Source organism: Boleophthalmus pectinirostris, unplaced genomic scaffold (genome assembly GCF_026225935.1).
Source record: "Boleophthalmus pectinirostris isolate CB_2022bp ecotype Guang Dong unplaced genomic scaffold, ASM2622593v1 HiC_scaffold_12, whole genome shotgun sequence".
In the NCBI taxonomy this organism is placed as follows: domain Eukaryota; kingdom Metazoa; phylum Chordata; class Actinopteri; order Gobiiformes; family Gobiidae; genus Boleophthalmus; species Boleophthalmus pectinirostris.
In genome coordinates, this window is record NW_026571018.1 from 40,566,951 (window position 1) to 40,584,450 (window position 17,500).

The following is a 17,500-nucleotide window of genomic DNA, read 5'->3' on the forward strand; positions in this document are numbered from 1 at the left end:
CGGCGAGTCTTGAGCGTTTTGGCGTCGGCGCTCTAGACGTGCGTCCAAGGCATCAGCGTCAAGAAGCTGAAAATGCTGAACTTTTCTTGTCAGACGAGCCACATCGACCAATCAGGGACGAGTATCCAGAGACACAGCGACGTTATTGTCAGGAAGAAAAACCCCAGAACCACAAACATGAACATAACATAAATATATACACCACAATCACCGAGCAGATCACCAGGACTAAACCAGGACCAGGCCAGGACTAGACCGGGAGTGAACAAGGACTAGACCCTGAATAGACCGAGACTAAACCACAACTAGACCGGGACTAGACCGATATTATGTATTATGTTTTTTGACGCTTTGGTGTGAACGGCTCTTGACAGTTTTATTCTGGTTGTTGCTTTACCAAAATTTCATTTTGAGTCCGGGGAGACTTTTTTCAAAAATCTGACCAACAGAAGGTCAGTTCCTTTCATTACTAGAAAAAGTTCATCAAAATATGATACAGGGAATAGAGGTTGTAAAAAAGTTCTAACACTAATGTAGAGTTTAACACTTCTGCATTTCTGATCTGTGACCAGCGTTTGGTCTCAAGAGTCTCCTGTCCTCAGTGTTTCTGTTCATCTTCTCACTTCTACTGCAGCTTGAGCTCCTCTGAAACATCTCCTTTTTCTTTCACATTTCTTCCTAATTCATTTTTTGGAGATAAAACCTAAAGCAGGTTCTAATCGAGGTTCTGAAACTTGAGCTTTAATCATTTGATGGACCAGCCTAAATGTGTGCATGTGTTATTATTATTATTATTATTGTGATTATCATCATCAGGGGGGTGTGAACGGCCTGATGAAGCTCCAGCTGAAGATGCAGCAGGAGATGTTGTCCATGAGGGACGACAGAGACAGACAGAAGCAGCAGAGGCAGGAGGAGCTCAGGGCCCTGGAGGAGGAGCTGGAACAGGCCGTGTCCAACGTGCAGGTAACACCCAGTCCGACCTGAGCCACGACCCAAGTCCGACCCGAGCACGACCCGAACACGACCCGAGCACGACCCGAGCACGACCCGAGCACGACCCGAGCACGACCCGAGCACGACCCGAACACGACCCGAGTCCGACCCGAGTCCGACCCGAGCACGACCTGAGCCACGACCCGAGTCCGACCCGAGCACGACCCGAGCACGACCCGAGCACGACCCGAGCCCGACCCGAGTCCGACCGAGCACGACCCGAACACGACCCGAGCACGACCCGAGCACGACCCGAGCACGACCCGAGTCCGACCCGAGCACGACCTGAGCCGAGCCCGACCCAACATACACACACACACAGATCGCGCTGCAGTCCGCACACACACACACACACACAGATCCCGGTGCAGTCCGCACACACACACACACACACACAGATCCCGGTGCAGTCCGCACACACACACACACACAGATCCCGCTACAGTCCGCACACACACAGATTTAAAGTCTCCTCAGATTGTCCTCGTGTGGTTTGTGTTTTGTGTTGCACATTTCAAAATCGTTTAAGTCTGAATAATCCTGACGTGTGCGACGCCTTAAACTGTTTTAGAATTTTACATTTCAAAAGTTTTATCTGATGTGTCCGAGTCCAAACGAGCGCGTCACACTTTGGTCGGTTTCCACGCTCGTGTGTGTGTAAGTGTGTGTGTCGTGTGTCTGTGTGTGTGTGTATTTCATGTGTGTGTTTGTGTTGCAGGTGACACAGAAGGAGTGTGTGTGTGTGTTTCACGTGTGTGTGTTGTGTGTTGCAGGTGACAGAAGGAGCATGTGTGTGTATGTCTCATGTGTGTGTTGTGTGTCGTGTGTGTTTCATGTGTGTGTTGTGTGTCGTGTGTGTTTCACGTGTGTGTGTTGTGTGGTGTGTGTGTTTCACGTGTGTGTGTTGTGTGTCATGTGTGTATGTCTCGTGTGTGTTGTGTGTCGTGTGTATGTCTCGTGTGTGTGTTGTGTATCATGTGTGTATGTCTCGTGTTTGTGTTGTGTGTCATGTGTGTGTTTCATGTGTGTGTTGTGTGTCTTGTGTGTGTTTCGTGTGTGTTGTGTGTCGTGTGTGTTTCATGTGTGTGTTGTGTGTCATGTGTGTGTGTCATGTGTGTGTTTCGTGTGTGTGTTGTGTCATGTGTGTGTTTCATGTGTGTGTGTTGTGTGTCGTGTGTGTTTCACATGTGTGTGTTGTGTGTCGTGTGTGTTTCACGTGTGTGTGTTGTGTGGTGTGTGTGTGTTTCACATGTGTGTGTTGTGTGTCATGTGTGTATGTCTCGTGTGTGTGTTGTGTATCATGTGTGTATGTCTCGTGTTTGTGTTGTGTGTCATGTGTGTGTTTCGTGTGTGTGTTGTGTGTCGTGTGTGTTTCATGTGTGTGTTGTGTGTCGTGTGTGTTTCACGTGTGTGTGTTGTGTGGTGTGTGTGTGTTTCACATGTGTGTGTTGTGCGTTGTGCGTTGCAGGTGACACAGAAGGAACTGTCTCTGTTCCAACACAAACTGGAGGAGGAGGTGAAGAAGGATCAGAAGGACAAGAAGGAACATCAGGAACGTCTGCGAGGACTGAAGCAGGAGGTGGAGGTTCTGCAGCAAGAGCAGCACAGGTCAGACTGACACCACCTGCACCACCAGGAACAACACCAACACCACCACCTGCACCACCTGCACCACCAGGAACAACAACAACACCACCACCACCACCTGCACCACCAGGAACAACAGCACCACCAACAACACCACCAACACGTCTTTAGGCACCTGAGTGAGCTCTGATTTTCTCGCTCTGATTTTTACACTTTTGTTTTTCAGACTGAAGAGGAGCATCAGGGAGAAGAACTCTGCCCACAAGTCCAGACTCCAGGACTTCCTTCAGCTCAGGTACGTCCTGCTCCACCACCGGATGGAACTGGCTAAGGAAATAGTCATAGAAGTCCATGTTGTCCTCCCCCTGTAGTAACCAGGCCGCTGCGGAGAAGATGAGTCTGGAGGAGGAGCTCCAACGCTGCAAAGAACAGGAGAGCAGAGCCTCCAGGAGGTCCCTCACCGCTCAGGTACAACCACACAACTACAGGACCACAGAACCACACACAACCACACAACCACACCCACACACAACCACACAACACAACCAACCACACAACCAAACAACCAACCACACAGACACAGAGAACAGGAGAGCATAGCCTCCAGGAGGTCCCTCACTGCTCGGGTACAACTACACAACACAACAACACAACACAGTTCAATGTAATGTGGTGTATTGTGGGTACTGTGGTCCTGGTGTATTGTGGGTACTGTGGTCGTAATGTATTGTGGGTGATGTGGTCCTGGTGTATTGTGGGTACTGTGGTCCTGGTGTATTGTGGTGTATTGTGGGTACTGTGGTCCTGGTTTATTGTGGGTACTGTGGTCCTGGTGTATTGTGGTGTATTGTGGGTACTGTGGTCCTGGTGTATTGTGGGTAATGTGATCCTGGTGTATTGTGGGTACTGTGGTCCTGGTGTATTGTGGGTACTGTGGTCCTGGTGTATTGTGGTGTATTGTGGGTATTGTGGTGTATTGTGGGTACTGTGGTGTATTGTGGGTACTGTGGTCCTGGTGTATTGTGGGTACTGTGGTCCTGGTGTATTGTGGTGTATTGTGGTCCTGGTGTATTGTGGGTACTGTGGTCCTGGTGTATTGTGGGTACTGTGGTCCTGGTGTATTGTGGGTAATGTGGTCCTGGTGTATTGTGGTGTATTGTGGGTACTGTGGTCCTGGTGTATTGTGGGTAATGTGATCCTGGTGTATTGTGGTGTATTGTGGGTACTGTGGTCCTGGTGTATTGTGGTGTATTGTGGGTACTGTGGTCCTGGTGTATTGTGGTGTATTGTGGGTACTGTGGTCCTGGTGTATTGTGGTGTATTGTGGGTACTGTGGTCCTGGTGTATTGTGGGTAATGTGATCCTGGTGTATTGTGGTGTATTGTGGGTATTGTGGTCCTGGTGTATTGTGGTGTGTGGGTACTGTGGTCCTGGTGTATTGTGGGTAATGTGGTCCTGGTGTTGCAGGTGAAGGTGCTGCAGACTCAACAGGAGCAGGTCCTGTACCCGCTGCGCCGGGAGCTGGCAGAAAGTCAGGGCCTGATTTGGCGTCTGGGCGAAGTGGCCCACAGGTCAGAGTCTCCTCTTCCTCCTCCTCCTCACGTCTCCTCTTCCTCATGTCTCCTCTTCCTCTTCCTCCTCACGTCTCCTCTTCCTCGTGTCTCTTCTTCCTCGTGTCTCCTCTTCTTCCTCGTGTCTCCTCTTCCTCACGTCTCCTCTTCCTCACGTCTCCTCGTCCTCACGTCTCCTCTTCCTCACGTCTCCTCGTCCTCACGTCTCCTCGTCCTACGTCTCCTCGTCCTCACGTCTCCTCGTCCTCGTGTGTGCAGGTTCTCTCCTCAGGACCTGGAGGCCACACTGAACCGTCTGAGAGCCGGAGTCCAGGAGATCGAAAAGAAGATCTCGTCCACAGAGGTGTGAACATGAACACACACGGGTCAGGGGTCAGGGTCAGGGGTCAGGGGTCAGGGTCAGGGGTCAGGGTCAGGGTCAGGGTCAGGTGTTGTGTGTTATATTGTGTGTTGTGTGTTCAGGAGCACTACACCAGGCTGGTGGAGGAGTTGAGGAGCGGAGCTGAACTGAGCGACCTGCAGCCAGAGAACAACACACTGAACCCAGACACACAGTCTGTGCAGGTAACACACACACTATACACACTATACACTCTATACACACACACACACACACACACTATACACACTATACACACTTTACACACACACACACACACACACACTATACACACTATACACACACTATACATACACACACACACTAAACACACACACACACACTATACACACTATACACACACGGAGCCCCTCCCCCTCTGATTATGTGACTGGTGCACATGTGCAGGTCCCTGAGGCGTCGTCTCTGTCGCCTCCACAACCTCCTGCGGTGACCAGCGCCTCCCCGAGCAAGAAGAAGAAGCCCAAGAAAGCCCAGGAGACGCCCACCGCCCCCGCCGCGCCAACCGCACCCACCGCGCCAACCACCGCGCCAACCACCGCGCCAACCATGCCCACCACCGCGCCCAACGCACCACCCAACGCACCACCCACGGCAACCACAGCAACCACGGCAACCGCCCCCACCACAGTGTTTGAACGTGCCCTGGAGAGACTGGGGGCCATCTTCCCCGACACCAACAGGTAAATGTACCAACGCACACAACAAGTGTGACGAGTGTGACTGTGTACGAGTGTGACTGTGCACGTGTGTGACTGTGTGCACGAGTGTGACTGTGTGCACGAGTGTGACTGTGTGTACGAGTGTGACTGTGCACTAGTGTGACTGTTGTGGTGAGATGCAAGTTGTGTGTCAGTGTTGTGTGTGTTTGTGTGTCAGTGTTGTGTGTGTTTGTGTGTCAGGATTGTGTGTTTGTGTGTCAGGGTTGTGTGTGTCAGGGTTGTTTGTGTCAGGGTTGTATTTTTATGTGTCAGGGTGTTGTGTGTCATGGTGTCGTGTGTGTTTGTGTGTCAGGGTGTTGTGTGTCATGGTGTCGTGTGTGTTGTGTGTCATGGTGTCGTTTGTGTGTCATGGTGTCATATGTGTTTGTGTGTCAGGGTGTCGTGTGTGTTTGTGTGTCAGTGTCGTGTGTGTTTGTGTGTCAGGGTGTTGTGTGTTATGGCGTTGTGTGTGTTTGTGTGTCAGTGTCGTGTGTGTTTGTGTGTCAGGGTGTTGTGTGTGTTTATGTGTCAGGGTGTTGTGTGTCATGGTGTTGTGTGTGTGTGTGTGTCAGGGTGTTGTGTGTCAGTGTCGTGTGTGTTTGTGTGTCAGGGTGTTGTGTGTCATGGTGTCGTGTGTGTTTGTGTGTCAGGGTGTTGTGTGTCATGGTGTCGTGTGTGTTTGTGTGTCAGGGCCGAGCTCAGCGCACACATCCAGAGGTTCCGTTCGTCCAGTGGTTCCTTCCACAGTCTGAGTCTGATGGACGTGATCCAAGGAGTCACACAAATCCTCCTGGACCAACAAGAGGTACTCACAATACACATACACAACACACACTCACAATACACACACACACACACAACACACAATACACACACAACACACACTCACAATATACACACACACACAAACACAATACACACACACACACAACACACACTTACAATACACACACACACACAACACACACTTACAATACACACACACACCTATACACACACAGACACACACCTATACACACACACAGACACAGACACACACTCTCCTGGTAGTTTCAGTCTGTGGTCGATGTTTTCGGGCAGATCAATGAAAATATTTTGATTCATTTGTATTTTTGTGTTTTGGACGTTTTATGAAGTGAAATTATAACATCAGACTCACTAATGTGTGTGTGTGTGTCTGTGTGTGTGTGTCTCTGTGCATGTGTCTGTGTGTGTGTGTGTGTGTGTGTGTATGTGTGTGTGTGTATGTGTGTGTGTGTGTGTATGTGTGTGTGTGTGTATATGTGTATGTGTGTGTGTACTGGTGTGTGTGTGTTTCAGGTGAGGACTCGTTCCAGAGTGACTCCTCCTTTAGGAAACGTCGCCTCCGTGTGGCAGACTGTGGATCCTCCACGCAGCGCACACGTCCACGCAGTGAGTCACACTCAGGCCCCGTTCACACACTCCGGCCCCGTTCACACGCTCCGCTATTTTTAAAATCAGACACATTTCCCGTCGTTTGTTCTCGTCTTTTACACACAAACTCTGAATTCTCCACTGAAAATGAATCTTTGTAAAAACTCGAGCTCAAGTGAAGATTCTGTAAAACTCCGCTCACTAATGCACCAGTTTAATCAGATCTGTGGAGAGGCGAGCCGCTCACTAATGCACCAGTTTAATCAGATCTGTGAGTAAAACTTCAAACTGCAATGAAATCAAAGCTCCAGGTTTGGGTTTGACGTCGGCGTCGCCCAGAGACTCTGTGTCGTTCTGACCGAACTCGATGGAGGATTTACGAGGCTCCGTGTAAACAAAAACTTTTTTAAAAACGATGCTGCACCAGGTGATTTTGGAAAATGAAGGGAAATATTTGTTTTATTTGTTTCTCAACACAACGAGACGCAGAACATGAGAGTCCAGACACGACTCAGTCAGAAATGTTATTTAGTTTGACTCTCTGGACATTTGTGTCTCAGGTTTTGTCTCTGGACTTTTGTCTGTTGTTTTTCAGTTAAACTCTGAGGATCCGTGCATCATCTGCCACGACGAGATGAGTGAGGAGGACATGTGTGTGCTGGAGTGTCGACACAGCTTCCACCGAGAGGTACGCAGCCCCGCCCCCTCTGCCCACACAGACAAAAAAGGGCAGTTTTTCCTGTTTTTCTTTTGGTTCTCGAACCTTGGCACCTGCCGTTTCTCACGTTGCTCCTGTCGGTTTAGTGCATCCGCTCGTGGCTGAAGGAGCAGAGCACCTGTCCCACCTGTCGAGATCACACCCTGCTGCCTGAGGACTTCCCTGCCCTGTCGACCAAGAGACACATCTGAGACGCCCCGCACCTGCCCGCACCTGCCCTGTCCGAATCACAACTTTTGTGGAATCAATGAAACTCTTTGTTCATTCTTTATTTTTAAGTTTCATGATTTTACATTTTACACTATTAAAAAAACATTTAAACACTTCAAGGTTTTTTTTTCATCTCCACTGGAAAGGTCTGAAGGTCCTCCTGAAGGTCCTCCTGAAGGTCCTCCTGAAGGTCCTCCTGAAGGTCCTCCTGAAGGTCCTCCTGAAGGTCCTCCTGGTCTTTACAAAGCCAAAGAGCTGGTGATTTGAGCGGTGACAAACGTGGACAGTCAGACGTTTGTGGAACTTAAACCTTCTTCCTTCTGTTGGTGTCACAGCGTTGAGGTTTGTTTTCCTCCGTCTCAGACCTTCTGGAATGTTCTGAGGAGCAGAGCCGGGCTCAGACTCTGCACAGCTTCAGGGGGAAGTTCTCCGTGATGAGGTGGTCGTCCTGAAGCACGATCACGATGTTCACTTCAAACTCTGAGGGAAGAAACGGAACAGAAATATTTAAAGGAGCTGGAAAGGAGCTCGGAGTCGAATCTGCACGGAGCTGCTTTTCTCTGAGTTTAATGTTTTCTGTGAACTTCTGTTTTAAAGAAATAAAAACATAATAAAACTGAACGTGTCCTGAGTCCAGAATATCAACAAAGTTTTAAAAGGTACTTCAGACCGAGACACGTCCAGGTTCTTCTCGGTCTCTGCCTAAAGATCACGACCTCCGTTCACCCAGAGAGTTAAATCCTACTTTGTCAAATTTTGATAAAAGTCAAAGTTTCAATTTTTGATTTTTTGTGTGGTCGCCGAATTACAGATTATTTCAAACTATTGTCCAACATCAAAAACCAAGGTGTGTCTGGAAAAAGAGGAAATCAATTAATCCAAATCTGACATTTATTTAAATTTTATATGAAATTGTGATATTTTAGCAACAGTTTGTCCAATCAGGAGAAAATGTGAGATTTTGTCTTTGGCTTTTGACTTACACCAGTTTTCTTTACAAATGAACAATGTGACGGATCAAACTGTATTTTTTTTTATTTTTGGGTGAACTGAAGTAAAATGACCCTGGACCAAAAAAGAAACGTCGTCGTTACAGAAACATTCACTTTGTGCAAAAAACGGTTTGTGGAAAGGAATTTTCTGTGTCGATGATAAAGGCAGATGATTATTATTATTTTTTTTAGAAACACTTCCTGTTTTTATCTCCACCACAAACTATAAAACTGATAAATACTGAACACGTAAAACCAAACCCAAAATCGAATCACTTCAGACGGATCCAGATTTTCACACAGACTCAGGTCGTTTCTCCACGAGTTTTGTGGAGTTTTGTTCAAGTCGCTGTCGTCAACTGAACAGAAACGACCAAAATATAATTTACACAAAAATAATCATGAATAATTTTAGAAATAAACTCACACAAAAGAAAACAGTCACACACAAAACAACACAAACCAAACACAAACGTTTGGTTTAATTTTCTGCTGTTTTAGTGTAGTTGTGCGTTCGCCGGTGCGTTTCGTGAGGTTTCGGGCTCGGAGACTCACCCACTTTGAAGTTGGGCGTCTCGAGGGTGGGGCAGGTGAAGAGTCGGGGAAACACCATGTAGATGGGGATGGGCAGACCGTGGCACACGTCGCCCTCCGCGATCTGGATGTTCTGGATCTCGGTGGCGTCTCTGGCGTAGCCCTCGGCGCAGCCTGGACACACGGGCCGGTCAGGGCACCAAAGACAAAAGTACATGGTTACCATGGTTACCATGGTAACCATGGTAACCACGGTGACCACGGTAACCACGGTAACCAAGTACAGGGACGATGACTAACGGATTGACGAGACTCTGGGCCCAAAATAAACTCAAACTCATCAACTCAAACTCACGATGCGACGATCAGAACGTCTCTACGTCCAATACACACATTTACTCACAGAAAGAGAATTCAGCCTTTACACACGTCCAAGTACACATGTCCACACACACACAAATGATATAAAGAGTATATATGATATTGAGCAGAAATATGATATCATATTTTGAATAAAGTGTGTGTATATGTATATGTGTGTGTTGTGTGTAGGTGCTGTGTGTATAGGTGTGTGTTGTGTGTATAGGTGTGTGTGTTGTGTGTATAAGTGTGTGTGTTGTGTGTATAGGTGTGTGTGTGTGTGACTGACCACACGTCTCCACTCGCACCAGTTGTAGTTCGTGTGTGTGTATAGGTGTGTGTGTGTAGGTGTGTGTGTGTGTGTGTATATGTGTTGTGTGTAGGGGTGTGTGTATAGGTGTGTGTGTGTAGGTGTGTGTGTATGTGTGTGTATATGTGTTGTGTGTAGGGGTGTGTGTATAGGTGTGTGTGTGTAGGTGTGTGTCTGTGTGTAGGGGTGTGTGTCTAGGTGTGTGTGTGTGTGTCTAGGGGTGTGTGTATAGGTGTGTGTGTTGTGTGTATAGGTGTGTGTGTTGTGTGTATAGGTTTGTGTGTATAGGTCTGTGTGTTGTGTGTATAGGTGTGTGTTGTGTGTATAGGTGTGTGTTGTGTTTATAGGTGTGTGTTGTGTTTATAGGTGTGTGTAGGGGTGTGTGTATAGGTGTGTGTGTGTAGGGGTGTGTGTGTTGTGTGTATAGGTGTGTGTGTTGTGTGTATAGGTGTGTGTTGTGTTTATAGGTGTGTGTAGGGGTGTGTGTATAGGTGTGTGTGTGTAGGGGTGTGTGTGTTGTGTGTGTATAGGTGTGTGTGTGTTTATAGGTGTGTGTGTATAGGTGTGTGTGTATATAGGTGTGTGTGTGTAGGGTGTGTGTGTAGGGGTGTGCGTGTAGGGGTGTGTGTGTGTAGGGTGTGTGTGTGTGGTGTGTGTATAGGTGTGTGTGTGTAGGGGTGTGTGTATAGGTGTGTGTGTGTGTAGGGGTGTGTGTGTAGGTGTGTGTGTAGGGTGTGTGTGTATAGTGTGTGTGTTGTGTTTATAGGTGTGTGTAGGGGTGTGTGTGTGTGTGTATAGGTGTGTGTGTGTGTGTGTATAGGTGTGTGTGGGGTATAGGTGTGTGTGTGTGTATAGGTGTGTGTAGGTGTGTAGGGGTGTGTGTATAGGTGTGTGTGTGTAGTGTGTGTGTGGTGTGTGTTGTGTATAGGTGTGTGTAGGTGTGTGTGTGTGTGTGTATAGGTGTGTGTAGGTGGTGTGTGTGTATAGGGTGTGTGTGTGTATAGGTGTGTGTGTGTGTAGGGTGTGTGTGTGTTGTGTGTATAGGTGTGTGTAGGGGTGTGTGTATAGGGGTGTGTGTATAGGTGTGTGTGTGTAGGGGTGTGTGTGTGTTGTGTGTATAGGTGTGTGTTGTGTTTATAGGTGTGTGTAGGGGGGTGTGTGTTGTGTGTATAGGGGTGTGTGTACAGGTGTGTGTGTGTAGGGTGTGTGTGTGGGTGTGTGTGTGTGTGTGGTGTGTGTTGTGTAGGTGTGTGTGTGTGTGTTGGTGTGTGTGTGTGTTGGTGTGTATAGGTGTGTGTTGTGTGTATAGGTGTGTGTGTGTATAGGTGTGTGTGTGTGTGTGTGTGTGTGTAGGTGTGTGTAGTGTGTGTATAGGTGTGTGTGTGTATAGGGGTGTGTGTATAGTGTGTGTGTGTAGGGGTGTGTGTGTGTGTGTGTATAGGTGTGTGTGGTGTTTATAGGTGTGTGTAGGGGGTGTGTGTTGTGTGTATAGGTGTGTGTGTATAGGTGTGTGTAGGGGTGTGTGTATAGGTGTGTGTGTGTAGGGGTGTGTGTGTTGTGTGACTGACCACACGTCTCCACTCGCACCAGTTGGAGTTCGATGCTCTTTACGGGGACGTCGGACTGTTCCACCACCACCTCCCCCCGCAGAGGCTCACTGACCACACAACAGGACGCGTCCAGACGCCCGCGGACACAGAACTGAGGAAGACACGCCCTCTGACGGGGACGGGGACAGAGACACACAGGGACAGGGACACACAGGGACAGGGACAGAGACAGAGACACACAGGGACAGGGACACACAGGGACAGGGACAGAGACACACAGGGACAGGACAGAGACACACAGGGACAGAGACAGAGACACACAGGGACAGAGACAGACAGGGACAGGGACACACAGGACAGACAGAGACACACAGGGACAGAGACAGAGACACACAGGGACAGGGACAGGACACACAGGGACAGAGACAGGGACACACAGGGACAGACAGAGACACACAGGGACAGGGACAGAGACACACAGGGACACACAGGGACAGAGACAGAGACACACAGGGACACACAGGACAGAGACACACAGGGACAGAGACAGAGACACACAGGGACAGGGACAGGGACACACAGGGACAGGGACAGAGACACACAGGGACAGGGACAGAGACAGAGACACACAGAGACAGAGACACACAGGGACAGACAGGGACACACAGGGACAGACAGGGACACACAGGGACAGACAGGGACACACAGGGACAGGGACAGACAGGGACAGTGAGCTGGTTTTAAGTGAATAAAACTCTGAGTTTTTGAGTTTTTTTTGTACCTCTCGGTTGTTGTGCAGAGTCTCGGGGCTGATGCTGAACGAGACGGGGGACGGAGACACTTTGGCCTTCTGAGGCTGCAGGGACAGACAGGGACAAGACAGGGACAAGACAGGGACAGGGACAAGACAGGGACAAGACAGGGACAGGGACAGGGACAAGACAGGGACAAGACAGGGACAAGACAGGGACAAGACAGGACAAGACAGGGACAAGACAGGACAAGACAGGGACAGATTAGGAACAGTCGATACTCGATCACAATAATAAATCCTCTTTGTTCTTTGTTCAGACGATTTCCCGATTTTCCACTTTTAATGATACAATTTTATTTTCTGTTTCCATTTGTCCAGATCCCTGAGAACCCAACTTCAGACCTGGTTTAGACCTGGTTTAGTCCTGGTTTAGTCCTGGATTAGTCCTGGTTTAGTCCTGGATTAGTCCTGGTTTAGTCCTGGTTTAGACCTGGTTTAGATCTGGTTTAGTCCTGGTTTAGACCTGGTTTAGACCTGGTTTAGTCCTGGTTTAGACCTGGTTTAGTTTGTTTAGTCCTGGTTTAGACCTGTTTAGTCCTGGTTTTAGTGGTTTAGTCCTGGTTTAGTCCTGGTTTAGTCCTGGTTTAGTCCTGGTTTAGACCTGGTTTAGACCTGGTTTAGTCCTGGTTTAGTCCTGGTTTAGACCTGGTTTAGTCCTGGTTTAGTCCTGGTTTAGACCTGGTTTAGTCCTGGTTTAGTCTGGTTTAGTCTGGTTTAGACCTGGTTTAGACCTGGTTTAGTCCTGGTTTAGACCTGGTTTTAGTCCTGGTTTAGACCTGGTTTAGTCCTGGTTAGTCCTGGTTTAGACCTGGTTTAGTCCTGGTTTAGTCCTGGTTTAGACCTGGTTTAGTCCTGGTTTAGACCTGGTTTCCTGGTTTAGACCTGGTTTAGACCTGGTTTCCTGGTTTAGTCCTGGTTTAGACCTGGTTTAGTCCTGGTTTAGACCTGGTTTAGTCCTTTTAGTCCTGGTTTAGTCCTGGTTTAGACCTGGTTTAGTCCTGGTTTAGTCCTGGTTTAGTCCTGGTTTAGACCTGGTTTAGTCCTGGTTTAGACCTGGTTTAGACCTGGTTTAGTCCTGGTTTAGACCTGGTTTAGTCCTGGTTTAGACCTGGTTTAGACCTGGTTTAGACCTGGTTTAGACCTGGTTTAGTCCTGGTTTAGACCTGGGTTTAGTCCTGGTTTAGACCTGGTTTAGTCCTGGTTTAGACCTGGTTTAGACCTGGTTTAGTCCTGGTTTAGACCTGGTTTAGTCCTGGTTTAGTCCTGGTTTAGACCTGGTTTAGTCCTGGTTTAGTCCTGGTTTTAGACCTGGTTTAGACCTGGTTTAGTCCTGGTTTAGACCTGGTTTAGTCCTGGTTTAGACCTGGTTTAGACCTGGTTTAGACCTGGTTTTAGACCTGGTTTAGTCCTGGTTTAGACCTGGTTTAGACCTGGTTTAGTCCTGGTTTAGACCTGGTTAGTCCTGGTTTAGACCTGGTTTAGACCTGGTTTAGTCCTGGTTTAGTCCTGGTTTAGTCCTGGTTTAGACCTGGTTTAGTCCTGGTTTAGACCTGGTTTAGACCTGGTTAGTCCTGGTTTAGTTTTAGACCTGGTTTAGACCTGGTTTAGTCCTGGTTTAGACCTGGTTTAGACCTGGTTTAGTCCTGGTTTAGACCTGGTTTAGTCCTGGTTTAGACCTGGTTTAGTCTCTGCTCTTACACTTGTTCTGGCTCAGGTCCAGATTGTTCTAAAGGTTCCGTCAGTGGGACTTTTTTTATTTGATTGATATTTATGAAAAATGAGGATCTGGTTTTGATATTTGGGACTCACCCGACCCGGAGCGACTCACCCGACCCGGAGCGACTCACCCGACCCGGAGCGACTCACCCGACCCGGAGCGACTCACCCGACCCGGAGCGACTCACCTGTCCGTGCACGATGAACTCGCAGGTGCGGCTCAGGTCTTTGGCCAGCAGGGGGCGCTTGACGTCGCAGCGCAGCGTGTACTGAGGACAAACGGTTTACAAAACATTTTACACTTTTATTTGAACGACCAGCTCACATTTACAAACTCAAACATCACAAACACCACCATTGTTTTCAGATTAAAGCTGCACTGTGTCACTTTCCGGATGGAACGTTCCGTGGAAACAACGGGTCAAGTTACAGCTCAGATCTACGGAGACGAACGCTTCATATTTAAGAGATTCAGCCTTAAGAAAAACTTCAACAGTGTGAATCATCAGATACGACACAGATCCAGAGTCTGAGGATCAGACGCCACATTTAAAACCATCGATCAGATCTAAAAACTCATCGATAAAAGTTTGGACGAAGAACCTGACGAAGACGCCGCGGTACCTGAATGTCGACGAAGACGCCGCGGTACCTGAATGTCGACGAAGACGCCGCGGTACCTGAATGTCGACGAAGACGCCGCGGTACCTGAATGTCGACGAAGACGCCGCGGTACCTGAATGTCGACGAAGACGCCGCGGTACCTGAATGTCGACGAGACGCCGCGTACCTGAATGTCGACGACGAATGTCGACGCCGCGGTACCTGAATGTCGACGAAGACGCCGCGGTACCTGAATGTCGACGAAGACGCCGCGGTACCTGAATGTCGACGAAGACGCCGCGGTACCTGAATGTTGACGAAGACGCCGTGGTACCTGAATGTTGACGAAGACGCCGCGGTACCTGAATGTTGACGAAGACGCCGTGGTAGGTCTCGTACAGGACTTTGTTGCCTTTGGCCTCCAGCGGAAACTCAAACGGGACCTCGGTCTGTCCTGCAGGAACCTTCCCCGAGCGAGAGACCTCGATACTGCTGCTCAGGAGGGGGATGGGCTGACAGGGGCAGAGACAGGTGTAGACAGGAGCAGACAGGGGCAGAGACAGGTGTAGACAGGAGCAGACAGGGGCAGAGACACAGCAGTATTATGAGAGATGATAAACTATAATGTAGAAATCTGGGTCTCTAATATCTTCACCCTCTACTGCTTCATCTGGACCTCCTCCTCACACCTGGACCTCCTCCTCACACCTGGACCTCCTCCTCACACCTGGACCTCCTCCTCCTCCTCACACCTGGACCTCCTGGACCTCCTCCAAACACCTGGACCTCCTCCAAACACCTGGACCTCCTCCTCACACCTGGACCTCCTCCTCACACCTGGACCTCCTCCTGGACCTCCTCCTCACACCTGGACCTCCTCCTCACACCTGGACCTCCTCCAAACACCTGGACCTCCTCCTCCAAACACCTGGACCTCCTCCTCCTCCTCACACACCTGGACCTCCTCCACACCTGGACTCCTCCACCTGGACCTCCTCCTCTGACCTGGACCTCCTCCAACACACCTGGACCTCCTCCTCTGACCTGGACCTCCTCCTCACACCTGGACCTCCTCCAAACACCTGGACCTCCACCTCTGACCTGGACCTCCTCCTCACACCTGGACCTCCTCCTCTGACCTGGACCTCCTCCTCTGACCTGGACCTCCTCCTCACACCTGGACCTCCTCCAAACACCTGGACCTCCTCCTCACACCTGGACCTCCACCTCTGACCTGGACCTCCTCCTCTGACCTGGACCTCCTCCTCACACCTGGACCTCCTCCAAACACCTGGACCTCCACCTCTGACCTGGACCTCCTCCTCACACCTGGACCTCCTCCTCTGACCTGGACCTCCTCCTCACACCTGGACCTCCTCCAAACACCTGGACCTCCTCCTCTGACCTGGACCTCCTCCTCACACCTGGACCTCCTCCTCACACCTGGACCTCCTCCAAACACCTGGACCTCCTCCAAACACCTGGACCTCCTCCAAACACCTGGACCTCCTCCTCTGACCTGGATTTACCTTCACAGAGTTGTAGAAGGCCTCAAACACGCCCACGCTCTTGGAGCTGAGCTGCAGGTTCACCAGCCCCTCCAGAGTCAGCAGGATGCCGTGGTGAGGGAGGGGCTCTTTGGACTGAAGCACCACGACGCCGCTGAGAACCTCCTGCACGAAACAAAACAACTGTGAGCTACAGGAACCTGCTGAGAACCTCCTTTAAGGTTCTTGCTCGGTTCCTTTGAGCTTTAAGGTTCTGGACGCCTGGACACTGTCCCAGTCAAACTGTGTGTGGACTTTAAAAACCCAGTGGAGCACTTCCTGTATCACCGCATGACGTCACGAGTTTGTTCTCAGCCAAGAACGAGCAAATTTTCCAAATCAAAAACCGTTGTTCCCGGTTTGTGGAGGTTGATATTAAAACTGTAAATTGAGTCGTAAATAAAAAAACTGTTCTGTCCTCGACTCGACTCGGACTCAAGTCACATTTTCTTTGTGTTTTGTTGTTTTTAAACAGATTTACTGGATTTTACCAAAACAAATGAACAAATTATGTCTCATAACTCAAACAAGATCAGACTGGTCCAAAACTGTCACAGTCTTGGTTTAGTTCTAGTTTAGTCCTGGTTTAGACCTGGTTTAGTTCTGGTTTAGTCCGGGTTTAGTCCTGGTTTAGTCCTGGTTTAGTTTTTCAGGAGACACAGTTTTGTGTCCGAGTCTCGGCGTTAAAATGGTGAAATTGGATTAAATCAAACATGAGAAAAACGGAGCAGGATCCCGGACTTTCTCGGGTCTTTGTCGGGTCTGTATCGGGTCTTTGTCGGGTCTGTATCGGGTCTTTGTATCGGGTCTTTGTCGGGTCTGTATCGGGTCTTTGTCGGGTCTGTATCGGGTCTGTATCGGGTCTTTGTCGGGTCTGTATCGGGTCTTTGTCGGGTCTGTATCGGGTCTTTGTCGGGTCTGTATCGGGTCTTTGGGTCTGTATCGGGTCTTTGTCGGGTCTGTATCGGGTCTTTGTCGGGTCTGTATCGGGTCTTTGTCGGGTCTGTATCGGGACATAAACTCACCCCTTCGTGATAAACTTTGTTGGCTCTCTTGAGCCTGATGTCCACGGACACCGCCATCACGACCCATGGAGTCACGTGACCACAACAACACGTGACCGATCATATGCGCAGCGGAAGTGCTTCAAAATAAAAGACTTTGTTTTTTTTCAACCAAAAACTGTTTGTATAATTATAATATTAGAATTATAATATAATATAATATATAATAATGATGTAACCAGAGGAAAATGGGTACATATTTACATAATGGTGCAGTACAATGACACATATATATGTGTTTTTTATATATATATATATATATATATATATATATATATATATATACACACACACACACATATGTACATATGTATGTTTATATACTGTAAATGTTGCGCCCTCTACAGTCTGGGGGGGGTGTGTGCTGTTGCTTTTTGTGGAAAATGAAGGACAGCTTTTTATTTTAAGACTTTTATTTGAAAAAGAAGAATG

The 17,500-nt window shown here is 48.8% G+C and overlaps 2 protein-coding genes across 8 annotated transcripts in view; one reads left to right on the plus strand and one right to left on the minus strand.

Moving 5' to 3' along the window:
* Positions 1-8,199, plus strand: part of ttc3 (tetratricopeptide repeat domain 3) — a 53,130-nt gene extending 44,931 nt beyond the window's left edge. For 5 of the 6 annotated variants that reach the window (XM_055148956.1, XM_055148957.1, XM_055148955.1 and 2 more), the window contains 12 exons: positions 817-966; positions 2,465-2,604; positions 2,810-2,878; positions 2,955-3,051; positions 4,051-4,154; positions 4,413-4,497; positions 4,617-4,718; positions 4,942-5,237; positions 5,946-6,060; positions 6,576-6,668; positions 7,246-7,338; positions 7,455-8,199. In XM_055148956.1, the coding sequence (XP_055004931.1) occupies positions 817-966; positions 2,465-2,604; positions 2,810-2,878; positions 2,955-3,051; positions 4,051-4,154; positions 4,413-4,497; positions 4,617-4,718; positions 4,942-5,237; positions 5,946-6,060; positions 6,576-6,668; positions 7,246-7,338; positions 7,455-7,559 (1,449 nt within the window). In that variant the 3' untranslated portion in view covers positions 7,560-8,199. The remainder of the gene's footprint in view (positions 1-816; positions 967-2,464; positions 2,605-2,809; positions 2,879-2,954; positions 3,052-4,050; positions 4,155-4,412; positions 4,498-4,616; positions 4,719-4,941; positions 5,238-5,945; positions 6,061-6,575; positions 6,669-7,245; positions 7,339-7,454) is intronic. The other variant, XR_008631594.1, reaches the window with a different exon arrangement.
* Positions 7,603-17,123, minus strand: vps26c (VPS26 endosomal protein sorting factor C). Of its 2 annotated transcripts, XM_055148990.1 has the most exons (8): positions 17,030-17,123; positions 15,987-16,130; positions 14,820-14,969; positions 14,043-14,123; positions 12,106-12,180; positions 11,343-11,493; positions 9,126-9,278; positions 7,603-8,058 (listed from the first exon to the last, which is right to left on the minus strand). In XM_055148990.1, the coding sequence occupies exons 1-8, from the start codon at positions 17,084-17,086 to the stop codon at positions 7,976-7,978; spliced, it is 894 nt and encodes a 297-aa protein (XP_055004965.1). In that variant the 5' UTR covers positions 17,087-17,123; the 3' UTR covers positions 7,603-7,975. The 2 variants fall into 2 exon arrangements, with proteins under 2 accessions (XP_055004965.1, XP_055004966.1); XM_055148991.1 differs by lacking the exon at positions 14,820-14,969.
* Between the last annotated feature and the right edge of the window lie 377 nt (positions 17,124-17,500).